Raw genomic sequence first — 12023 nt, forward strand, 5'->3', positions numbered from 1 at the left:
ATTGTGTACTATTCATAAAACTTGTAGAACCCATAAAACTATCAGAGGGGAATATATGTACTTTATTTTCTGTCTGCATTTGCAGTCAATGTATTTTAATGGCGCTCAATGCAACAATTACAACGTGTTTGAACAACGGACCCACCCCCTTTCTTGTCCCTATCACGTCCTAATGTGGTGAAATCAACCCAACGATAACCATCGACACACAATTGAGTCATCCAGTGTATCAATCCGTCTTTATTTCTGAAAGCAATCCAAAACAACATCTATACAAATTCCAATCGTCTGAAACATATACACGATAGACCATCAATATTTGTCGATATCAGTTACGACCACTGTCATTTCACAAGAAATTCACAAAGCAAGAATTCATAACGTTATATCTGACTCTTTCCTTATCATCGTATTTCATACAGAGCAATATTTTGTACAGGTGAACCGGCTAAGTTTTGTACAAGAGTAGTGTTTCTTTGTTCTCGGCAGGTGTGCTACCTGGCCCGCTCTCACCTGCCACTGTTTACGAGAAGAAATCCTGTCGCCAGTCTAACGCGAGTGAAATGTGCAAACAGAGTCGAACGAAAGTAGAACGGCAAACATCAAAAGAGTGCACACCTAGACGCTAGGGGGAGGGTGATTAGGTGTGTCAACAGACCTTGATACAATGTTCAAATAGTAAGCTGTCAAATGCATGTGTTTTTAAAGTGTATTTTCACCACGCACGTACATGTCTATACCCCAGAATCTAAATTGGGGAAAAATATTTACAGAAGACACATTGAATACCGCTAACAATCATACTGTTCTAAATTTCATTAGAATTTCACGTTTTTTTAAAATCAGGGTCAGAGTCAACATTTGTACAGTCCGTATAAGCTAAAATTTACAATTCCCTCGATTGTCATATTTCAGCATTGCTATAAACGTATTATAAACATGAAAAACTAGTCCGCTTAGAAAACCAAGTAGCCACAGATAACGTACACTTAGTGTAAAGAACAGACAACGGTTACACAATTAAGAGTTGTTTTGTTAAACTACTGGACTATTGGAGTAACCTCTGGACCCCGTCTGAGACTTGCTTATTGACTCAGTGCTCGATCTGATATTGTCCGGTGGTTGACCCAGCCGCTCCCCGGATGCTGTGTGTGCCGAGCGGGGCAGGGCTGGCGAGTTTCCAATGTGCGCCTGCCTGGTCACATGCGCTTTATTTGGTCCCAAGGTGCGAGAGTCTTTCGAGCTACTTTGTTTACGACCCAACAAAGTCAACTTTGGAACTTGTTTTTGTACTTTTTAAAAAGTATCTTTGCAACTTTCGTCGTGAACTTAGTAGCCCATTGTCCTGCACTTTTCTGACGTGCACTAGGTAGTGATGCGAAAGGGAGCAGAGTTGTTCTTGTTCCCAGAATGCTCTTGAATCTGACTGACAGCCACGTCCACAAGAAGGCGCAGGCACCCGAACATGTCGTCCTCTTCCCCGGGTGGTGTCGGTGGCGGCGTTTGCGAGTCATGTCCGACAGGCTGAGCGTGCGATGGACACTTCCCTCCAAGCATACAAGAAGTGCAGACTTCTTTTCTTTGCGTCGTCAGATCCACCGGTGATGTCTGAGTGGTACAGTCCGCTCTGATGACGTCATGACGCAAGCTGAGGGATGCTGGAGGAGTGGCGCTGGTGGGCAGCCTGTTGGTGTGATTGACAGGTATTTGGGACGACAGGACAGGTGCTTCGTTCTGCGCGTGGATCCAGCGGTCTTGTCTCCTCAGTTTCTCTGCCAGCCTGCTGACCAGAGCCTCGTGCAACCCTTCCCGACAGTTGGAGTTGTCGTCTGCGCGTACCTGTGACTGTGAGTGAGATTGGTGGTGTGGGGAATCAGGGGGCGTCATGCTTCCCGGGACGTCCTCGTCCGAATTGTACTGTTTCATCTTTCCGTCCAGCATGTCCCGCATCCACGTCGGGTAAGGAGGCGGCTCGGGAGACGTCTCGGGGCTGGACCGGCCGTCCTCGGAGGACGTGTCGGCGTAACTGCCCTGGCGTTTTGCGCTGGTGCGACGGGAGATGGTGAACTCGCTTGGATCGGCGCCATCCCGGCGGATCATGTCCGGGAGGATACGCCGCCTAGCGTTGATGAACCAGTTACAAACCTGTATAAACAAACACATGATAAAGATAAATAAAACATCATAAAATCTAGATAACAACAACATTTTCAACACTCTTTTTACATCACAAATCCGCCCCCATACACCCCTTGACCACTCCAGTAGCTTACCGTTGACACGGGCCCAGTTGAAGGGCCTATCTCACCTGTAACCCAATAACCAAGTATCGTGTTAAAGCTTTATCTAGGTGTACAAAGAGGAATTTCTCGGGTTTCCCTGTATTCTGTCATCGCCAAATTTACTCGAATTCGAGCCCTTTCAGAGCCATTGTAGGGACCTTTAAAAACGTCGCCAGCTAAGAAAGTATTCCTATGCTTGGGGTCGAAAAAAAAACTCGTTCATTTTAAATGTCACACGCAAAGATCAAGCTATTTGTTATGTCGTAATCTAGGTCAACATTTAGTTAATACATAAATTCCGCCTCGATATAGGCAAATCCAGCACTAATCCATGCTGACAGTGGCAGCTGTCAAAACTGCACAGGTGAAGCAGAACTCACCTGCAGCACAGTGAGACTAGCTTCCCGGGCCAAATCCAGCTTCTCCGCGTCTGTAGGGTAGGCGTTGTAGCGGTGGTCGTACAGCCAGGCCCGCAGGATCTGTACAGCTTCCTTGGGAAGGTTTCCTCGGCGTTTCCGGACCACGCTGTCCTGCCGCTGCCGACGACTTCCCGAAAACACCTCCTCGTCTTCTTCGTAGAACCTCTCGCGGTACTTCATGGCTTTATTTTCACGGGACGCTGTAATATGTGGAATATGGGCAACTATTATGACATAGCAGGGCAGGAATGAGGGAGATCCGTCAACAAGTTTTATATAGGAACCGAGTCACATGTGGCTGGCAGTGACGCCACTCTCATCGGCCGGGACGTACCATTCGGAAAGTGGGGGTCATTCTTACAGCCAACTTTGAAGTCTTTAAACCGTTAAGTGAAATGAAATAAAACATCATGTGACACAGTTTTAAAGCATGTCTTTTCAAGTACCAAATAACACATGCACGAACTGTGCGAGTCTATCCGCAGTGACATGCGAGTCCTAACGTTAGCTATTTCTAGAGCGGTGGTTACTCAACAGCAACCCTGGATGTCATCATTTTGAATAATGTCTTTGAGTTTGACACAATTCAACAAGAAGGCTGGTTGTATAAAAGAACCCCATTGGTCCCAAATCATGGTCACAAACAGCAGTACACAATAACAATATAATATGGTCCCTGTACACACTTAACAGTACGTTCATAATGTGAATGGGCATTAAACTGGCAATGGGTATTGGTGGGCGGTCAATATTAAATTCCCAGACAAAATATGACTGATTATGATCAGTGCTTCAAACAGATGCTGTTTCAACAGAACAGCACGGTTAGGCAAGAACAATGGACCCGTCCATTCTATTGTTAACTAACCAATTAAGGCTCATTTCTGAGACAAAGGAAACCAGATGGAAATGGATAGCTGTTGACCCAGGCGATACCGGAGGATCCCGGCTCCCAGCTGATTAAAGGGAAAGCGCGCCCCCACATAATGACAGAAACGGTCGACCTGTGACAAGATCACAACAAATAAGCTAGATGAGAAGCGACTTATAGAGGAAAATGTTTTTTGGGTGAAGTGATTATATCTGGAGGGATAGGTATACAATATGACTGTTTGCTATCGAATTCGTTCCACAGTTGTGTTTGATCATTTAGGGGTGGATCATTTAAAGACGGACGGGGTGTGTACGAAGTCCACATTTTTGTACAATGAACACCACTCAGCCTTGATCCGACCAAGGATATTTAACCTCATTGATCCGACGTATTTGATTAACAAAGTGAAGAAGTATCGGACAAAAGAAGAAAAACAAACGGATAAATTGACGTCCTAGCTGAAAATGTTTGGTGATTCGTCCCTCAGTGTCCGTGTTGTGCCAAAGCGTTTGATCAAAAACAGATTCTTGCACTTGACAGACTGCCTGATGTTTGAATGTTGACAATTTGATCCGACGTATTTGATTAACAAAGTGAAGAAGTATCGGACAAAAGAAGAAAAACAAACGGATAAATTGACGTCCTAGCTGAAAATGTTTGGTGATTCGTCCCTCAGTGTCCGTGTTGTGCCAAAGCGTTTGATCAAAAACAGATTCTTGCACTTGACAGACTGCCTGATGTTTGAATGTTGACAACTGCCCGGAGGAGTTGTTTCAATGAAGAAGAGGGTATTCAGTCGGGTTTTATTCAATGAGGACGGCCGATGACAGGTGTTGGCAGTCTATAAAGAAATTGAATATCATCCTGCGGTCGTGCTTTTACAATGTCACGTCAGCTTCTGACTCGTCCTAGCAAAAGTGACAAAACCGTTGTCAGAGAGGGGGTTATAGAGTTTCAGCCTCCCAATGTCATTAAGCTGAACACGTGATTTTAAACAACAACAACGGCCGGTAATGTATTTACCCGAAAGATGATCCTCGCATTTTTACCATCCCTAACGTCCCTGCTCAGATATTGACCTTGCAAACCAAGAAAGAAAATAACATACCGCGAAACTGGCCTGGCCACGTGGTCTACATTTCGGGGCGACCAACTGTTACAACTGTCACGGCATGACCCCCGCAGGTAAAACACTTCTCAAACAAAGACAACAATGGACGCACGGCCTCGTGGTCCCGCAATTAGCGGCCCAACCTTCATACTTACAAAACATCCACAATCGAAGCTGGCTGACTGTCTGACATACGCAGCTTTTGATGTCGAAACAGCCGTTACCTCGGCTTATTAAGAGAGAAAGGTACGATAACTTCTGGTGAACATGACGACCAAATATGTGAAAGGGGTGGGCGGAAATACCAGGCTCACCACGAAGACAGGTGAAAGATAAACAACACCACAGGCCCTGCCTACTTCCCTGCCCACAAACACTCAACTAACGCCCAGTTGTTATAGTGTCGGATAGTTGTAGCTGGGCACAACATTGAATATCGTACAAACGTCCGGCTGGCCCACGACATTTCACGAAAACAAAGGACGTTTAGGTAAATGAAGGCCATACCGATACTTCCCATATCCCCTGGGAGCACATAAAAATACTTAAGACACACAAATGACAAAATATATTCACAATTTGAATGTGGGCTTGGATAATATGACCATACAAAATAACTGAAGATCTGAGATTCTTTGAGATTGTGTCTAGTTTTGACGACAGTGTTGATTATGGGAAACTTCAGGTGTCAAACAAAGAAAAACAACGTCTCCCATTCCGATGGTTCCTGTTTTCTAACTTCCCCTTCCCACAGATACGGGTAATACTACAAGGAAACAACTGCCATGTTCACCCAGGACATTTCCGTCAAACAAGGTCAAGAAAAATCTTAGAATGGGGCCGATTGATCGTTTTTAGTAGTGACGATGTTACCTGTGCGCCTCACGGGGGCCAGACTTAACCAGGTAGGCAGACAAAGACAACAATGCACCTACCGCGGCGTGCTTTCATGCCTTTCTCGTCTCGCTTGTCAGAATGGTAGAGACCTCTCCTAGTGGCGGGAAACTGCTCCCTGGGTTTCGTCAGGATCCTTGTTCTGCGTCCGATCAGACGACAAGTGCAGAAGATCCCGATCTTGTTGACGAATGGTGACTGACAGTCGGTGTTTTTCAGGGCACGATCGCCGAGGTCGGGCTGTCGGGAGGCACTGCGGGTTTGACAGCTGGCGGGGCTTGAGTGCCATGTGCTCGCATATAAATGTCATTGTCCCTGCAGGCCGACCAATCACGGCTCTCTTCGTGGGCACACAGGTAGCCTGGCAAACAAGCTTGTCACCAGATCTTCCAACCCCGAGACATTGGATAGCCGGAGCCTGTTGACAACTGTAACGACAGCACTTGTTTTGCATACAAAAATCCTAGTCATCCGAACTCTACTCTAACATTCGTTATCATATGCTCATACTTTCAAACATTTTCCAATAATTGCAAGTAGTAGTTCAAGTTGTAAACAAACACTCCACATACGGCAGCGTGACGTGCGCATTTTTGCAGGGTTGGGGGGATTCAATATTGTAAACCAGGATCCGAAAGCATGTCAATAGTACTACTTGTCACGCAGTAAAATTGGAACCACGTTCCCTGCAAGAATCGTTGCTAGAGTGGTTTGAATACGTAAGATAAGTTACGCCGTCATTCTATCAATTCGTCTGTGAAAGTGGGCTTAGACTGTTGTTTTCTCTTTACGGACTGAATATTTTGACAGACGATATTTCGTGCTATCCCTCACCACATACCACAGACAGGCACAGGTACAAAGAAATGGCCGTCGGTAAAGTTGAGAGGGGGCACCGAGCACGTATAGTCAACAAAGTCAACACTGAAACGTTAGTTTATTTCTAGCCCGACTTGACAGGTTAAAGTTTGACAGGTACTTCGGATGCAGTCCTTGGCGGATTGTTAATTCTAATTGCTCAGGGCAAATATTTTGTACAATTCAACCTCGCATGTTACACGCATGCCAAGAAAACGCACCAGAGTATGGCAGAAGATCGTGTTTCCTTCGGAAGGGAAAATAACAGTTTCTAGCAATTGGCTTGTTGATCACCGTGACGAGGGTACGAACAAATGACGGCTGAAATTTATACTACTAGTAACGTTAGTACCTCACTGCTCGGTTTCACAATTACTTTTTCAGTCGCTTCTGCGAGATGCCCATTTAAAAAGCTCACACCAAATTATGGTGTTCTTTGTCATGGCGTATTACGCTAACTGTGACCGACAAAAGCAACTTCTCCACCCACACTTGCACCAGTCCAAACAACGCGAGCGCCATGTTCTTATCGCCGCACGGTTTGTTTGCGGTGCAACATCGCGGCAGGTGCAGCACAGATCGCGAGGCGACTGACTTCAGCCTTTATTTCGGCCCGGTTTTTCGACCGTGCCATTCTTCAGAGAGAAACGACAATGTGAGATAAAACACGTCCAGTCCGGTACGGTCCTTTGTGAAGGGCCAGGTCTTTTATTGACGGAGTCTGTAATTATGACGGCAGGTGTGTTAGGTTCTTTGAACCAAGGACGTACACAAGCACACACGTCTTTACTGAGTGCTTGTTAGTATTATTGTTGGCAGATATGCGAAAGCTGGTGTTCTTGAAGCGTGTCCAAAAGCTGGCTGGCTCGGTTTACGTTTCCGGGTCCTCTCGACTACTCCGTGTCCGGGATGGGGGGTCGTGTTACGGCCGCTGTCAAAATTCTGGGGGTGAAAATCCGGGAAAGTTGTGGCTGAGGTGTTGACAGATCTGGGAACACTTACTGTAACAACATACAAGGCGAATATAAACAATGCAAGAAAGGCACACATCATTTTTCTTCACCAGACAAACTACTGGCTGAAAATAATAATAATGATAGAATTTAGCCAAATAGGGAGAAGCTCACTCTCCTAAACCAGCCCATTTTGGCCGAAGTTTACTATCTAGAATCCTTTAAGAACACTATTAAATACAGAATATGCAAGAGATCTGTCACGACCGACCATGGGGCTTACAGAACGAGAGAGACGAAAGAGAGAAACTGTACAGCAGTAGCTTGAAAACTGCGACTATCAACCTGGTATTCATAACAAATCATGCATGTTTTCACCATTGACAAATGAAACGTTACATCTCAGCAAATGGATCCTAGTTGTACATGTATTATTGAGATAATACGGGTGACACATGGAGTTGCCAACTGTATGTCTCATGTAGTATTCGGCTACGAGCAGAAACAAGAACAACAACTATACTTGTGACAAGGGAACACGACGTCCAACGTCATGCCTTAAATCCGTTTGACAGCAGTCGCTAGAACAAAGGAGAATGACTGTCAAAATGACAGCCGTGCTTATTGATAATTGTCGCTTGTCTAGTGTCATGCCTGGGGTATATTGGTTCAAGGATTAGTCGCTGGGGCATTGTTACTGCTTCATTAGCTCATTAGCACACTCTTCAGTCACTCTTCAACATTATTGGGGACTAACCACTAGATATCCAGACCGGGATGTACACTCTTCATTCAACCAAGGATTAACCTCCTTGATTCAACGAGTACTAGTACGTTTGGCTCGATCATCCTTTGTTCAATGTTTAGCCTCTTCCCGAATGTGGTGTGGGTGTGAGGGCAGGTATTGAGGATATCAGAGACCACCGTAGTTAAAATCTATGTCATGATCAATGTTATGTCCCTATTTGTGACACCCGGGTGCAAATTGTTTGTTTTGATACTCTATTCAGTGCCAATAATCCCTGCTCCGCCTGGCAGACGCCTTCCCGGTGACACTTGACAATCTGAACGCCCTATTTAACAGCTTCTGAAAACTTGCCCAACCCCGTATCCCACTCAGTCGAGTCGTGGGTTTAGGCAAGGTATTCAACCTCCTTGGTTTAGGCAAGGAGGTTTTATGGTTTAGGTGTGTCAAAGCAAGGAGGTTATATAACCTCCTGGGGGAAGCCAGGCGGATAAGGTCTAAAAGGGTGGGAAGAATAAGTCGACCCTGCAAAAGTAGCGTCGTCACAAAGTGAACAGGATACGAAAGTCCCCTGTGGACAATCTGACTGACTACTCTGTATTTTCATTTTCTACTGTGAAAAACCGGCGTTGTTCTGAAAACGCCACGAAAACGCTCCGGTCCGGCGACTTCGCCATTGTATCTGACAACATACTGTTGATTAATGTCGGACAAAAAGAAAGCGTTTGCGATGCCACGTCTCTCTGTATTTGTGTTCTGCTTGCGATGACGTGACGTCTTCGTTCCGAAACACCGAGAGTTCGTTGACCACAAAATTGCTTTGTCTGGGACCAGGATGACACAACATGCCTGTGAGGCGTACGTGCCCAGGTCGTCAGCATGTAACAGCATGGCTTATCTGTCGGAATCTGGGCGCCATTTGCAAACATTTGCAGGAGTGTTAAGCACCTGAAGTGGCAGGTATCGCCCCGCGGACCGGTGGCTACAAGTGTCGGCGGTCCCACGGGCCTGTCACAGCTGGCACTGCCCAATCTCACGTTAGTCTCGGCATCCGGGCTGTGTAGGAATCTGAAGAGGTGACAGTGATGGTAGAGAAAATACAACTGTACCGACTTTCCGCAAACAATTCTCCCAGCCACTGGGTACTGCACTTCTATAATGTTCTTCATACAGATTTGTGGCAAAATGATAAGGGTCCCTGGTGGTATGACAGGATGTGTGTGAAGGCAGTTTGATGCTGATGTATGCGTAGCAATTTCTTCGAATCGAGTTGACCCAACTTTATCATTAATCCTTTTTCCACACAGAATAACAACCATTAATCAGGCTCAAAAATAGCCACGTGACCTCTACCAACAAGGAGCCACTCGTCACCATAGCAACCACTAAAATCCCTTCATTTGTGCTTCGGATTAAGGAGGATTATGAGAAGTTAATCAGGAATGACGTTATTTGATATCTAATACAGCAAGTGGTGTATTGTGTGCGGGGGTGACCTGAGACTGCCCAGGCAGGTTCGTTTGTGGACAATGGAAACCTTTCCCCGCTCGGTAGATTAGTTTCAGGGCGTGTTCGAGGCTGTGTTTGGGAAGGCCGGAAGGAAATTAACAAAGGAAATTAACAAAGGACCTCACCTGAAGAACGGCGTTGTGCAACCAGTAGTATGAGCCCTGATGCCCAGGCTATCGCTTTGTGTGTCTGTGGCACTGAAAACCCAGGAGGGTATTTCCAAACGTACAGATATGTGAAATTCTGTGTTTGTGTGTTTCTCAATAGCAGGAAAATCCCAACGCTATTGACGACGCTGATTATCATCACCGTCATAATGTATTACAAATAAAGCCTGAGTTTACATCTTTTGTGTTTGGGCTCCATATTTGCTTAACCAATATCCTGTCAATCATTGCCCAACAATAAAGTTTTTTATGCACTTTATTGTGTTCTTTTCTTGTGGTTCGGTGTCCACAGTGCTTGGCAAGTCTTAAAGACTTCAAACTTTTATGTCTATCCGATCCGTGACAAAATATGTAGACATCATAAAGGACTTCTACGAAGCAGGAACTGTGTCAAAAATATCATATATATATCTTAAATAGATGTAATTCTAAAACATATATGTTTGAGAGAATGATATATATATTTTAAATAGATAAGATTTTAAAACATATATGTTTGAGAGAATGATATATATATATTAAATAGATAAGATTTCAAAACATATATGTTTGAGAGAATGATATATACTTTTTAAAACAATTCACATTTTATATCAATATCTTTTGGAGTACAATACATATTCTAGATCAACATCTAAAAATCAAACATATGTTGTTTCCAAAAACATGTCTGAAAGCATATTGTTGGCTAAAACATGTGTTCCCAAAACCCCTATCATTTCTGAAAACATATGTTGTTCTCATAAACATGTGTTTCCAAAACCCCTATTATACCCGAAAACATGTTGTTCACAAAAACACGTGTTTCCAAAACCCCTATTGTTCTTGAATGTATATATTGTTCCAACGCGGCGCCGAATCTGTGTCAAAAAGGGCTCGCACCAGGTTTACGGGAGCGTGTAAGTGTACCGAATATGCAAATCAGATCTAAGCTATACTAAACATATGCTCCGTCACTTTATAACTGAATCAGAACACATTGTTTATAACCAATGTTATACCGTATTGTTTCGTGGTGCAGTTGGTGGTCAGTTTATTTTATTTTTTTTATTTTTTGATATGATATCACGCTACCAGCGTACATTTGTAATCGAAATGTTGCTGTATCTATGGTTTAGCCCTTTGTCAATAATTCTCTAAGAAGTTACGAAACTCTGGTATCGAGCTGTCAGCGATATGGCGACGTCACCACCGGGCGGGGCGGCGCAGCGGGCGGGGCGGGGACAAGGGTACCCGGCGATGCGGGGACAAAGGCGTACGGTACCGGGCGGACGGGGACAACGGCACCGACCGGGAGGAGCACCCGGCGGTGCGGGGACAGGGTTACCGGGTGCACCTGGCGGGTCGGGGTTGGTTGGAGGTTTCAGTTGGCCAACGTCCGCTATAGCGGCGGGGCGGGGACTTCAAGTTTGTTAGGGAACTTTGCAATTGGACCAAATATTCCTGATTCAAAACTTGTAACGGTGCACCCCCCGTGGTGGTGCAATAGCCTCTACCAGGCTCCGCGGATCTGCTTTGAGACTACATTTGTAGCTACAAAGGTCAATCTCGGGGAAAGGGATAGCCTCTATAGCCAGGCTCCGCTGGGAAAATAGTAGAAATTGGCCTGATAGAGTGAATAGTATGCCCAAGGAGGTTGGTATGCCAAGGATAGCCAGCTATGCAAGGAAGTTCAATAGGCGACCCACGTGTTAGGATATTTTCCCAGCGATCCGCGGCTGAGCCTGGTAGGAGGGCCTGCATGGGGGTAGTGACTACGAATTACGGAAAATTTTTGCCGCCGATTCCGAATTACGTTAAGTTTTCAGAGCTGATTACGAATTACGTTAAATCGTGAGGCTTTCCAACCGTCTTAAACACTTAGCGCACGATTCAACAAAAGTATCTAGTTCTGCGTCAAAACTATTAATTTTTATATTAATTGTGGTGACAATGAATCTATTGATGACCAGACTAAACGACTATAACTAAAATGAGTAGCCGTGACGGCGGCAGGGAATTTCGTATGGGAGGCGACGGCAAGATATTGCTGAACGTACGTTGAACATGTCGACGCCGAAGGAAAATTGTGAAAATCTTGACCCCCTGAAACGCTATATCATTGATTTTGAGTGCCAAATTTTGCTGGTACACTAAGCTATGTTTGATGGCATATCTATATATAAGTGGAAAAAAATACGCAAGAGTTTAATGGTATGGTGCGCGATGCCC

At 45.0% G+C, this 12023-nt stretch overlaps 1 protein-coding gene across 3 annotated transcripts; it reads right to left on the reverse strand.

The window, feature by feature from the left end:
- Positions 1-222: 222 nt before the first annotated feature.
- LOC136430340 (homeobox protein TGIF2LX-like) lies at positions 223-6011 on the reverse strand. Of its 3 annotated transcripts, none has more exons than XM_066420860.1 (3): positions 5622-6011; positions 2663-2901; positions 223-2145 (listed from the first exon to the last, which is right to left on the reverse strand). In XM_066420860.1, exons 1-3 carry the CDS (start codon positions 5635-5637, stop codon positions 1366-1368), a joined length of 1035 nt encoding a protein of 344 aa, XP_066276957.1. In that variant the 5' UTR covers positions 5638-6011; the 3' UTR covers positions 223-1365. The 3 variants fall into 3 exon arrangements, with proteins under 3 accessions (XP_066276957.1, XP_066276958.1, XP_066276959.1); XM_066420861.1 differs by lacking the exon at positions 5622-6011 and adding an exon at positions 4842-5591; XM_066420862.1 differs by lacking the exon at positions 5622-6011 and adding an exon at positions 4684-4808.
- Between the last annotated feature and the right edge of the window lie 6012 nt (positions 6012-12023).

The sequence above is a fragment of the Branchiostoma lanceolatum genome, chromosome 3, assembly GCF_035083965.1.
Source record: "Branchiostoma lanceolatum isolate klBraLanc5 chromosome 3, klBraLanc5.hap2, whole genome shotgun sequence".
Classification (NCBI taxonomy): domain Eukaryota; kingdom Metazoa; phylum Chordata; class Leptocardii; order Amphioxiformes; family Branchiostomatidae; genus Branchiostoma; species Branchiostoma lanceolatum.

Excerpts from the sequence above, each read along its gene's own strand:
- LOC136430340 (XM_066420860.1), bottom strand. Across the intron at positions 2,146-2,662 it reads CTAGTCTCACTGTGCTGCAG|GTTTGTAACTGGTTCATCAA; the intron begins GTGAGTTCTGCT and ends TTGTTTATACAG.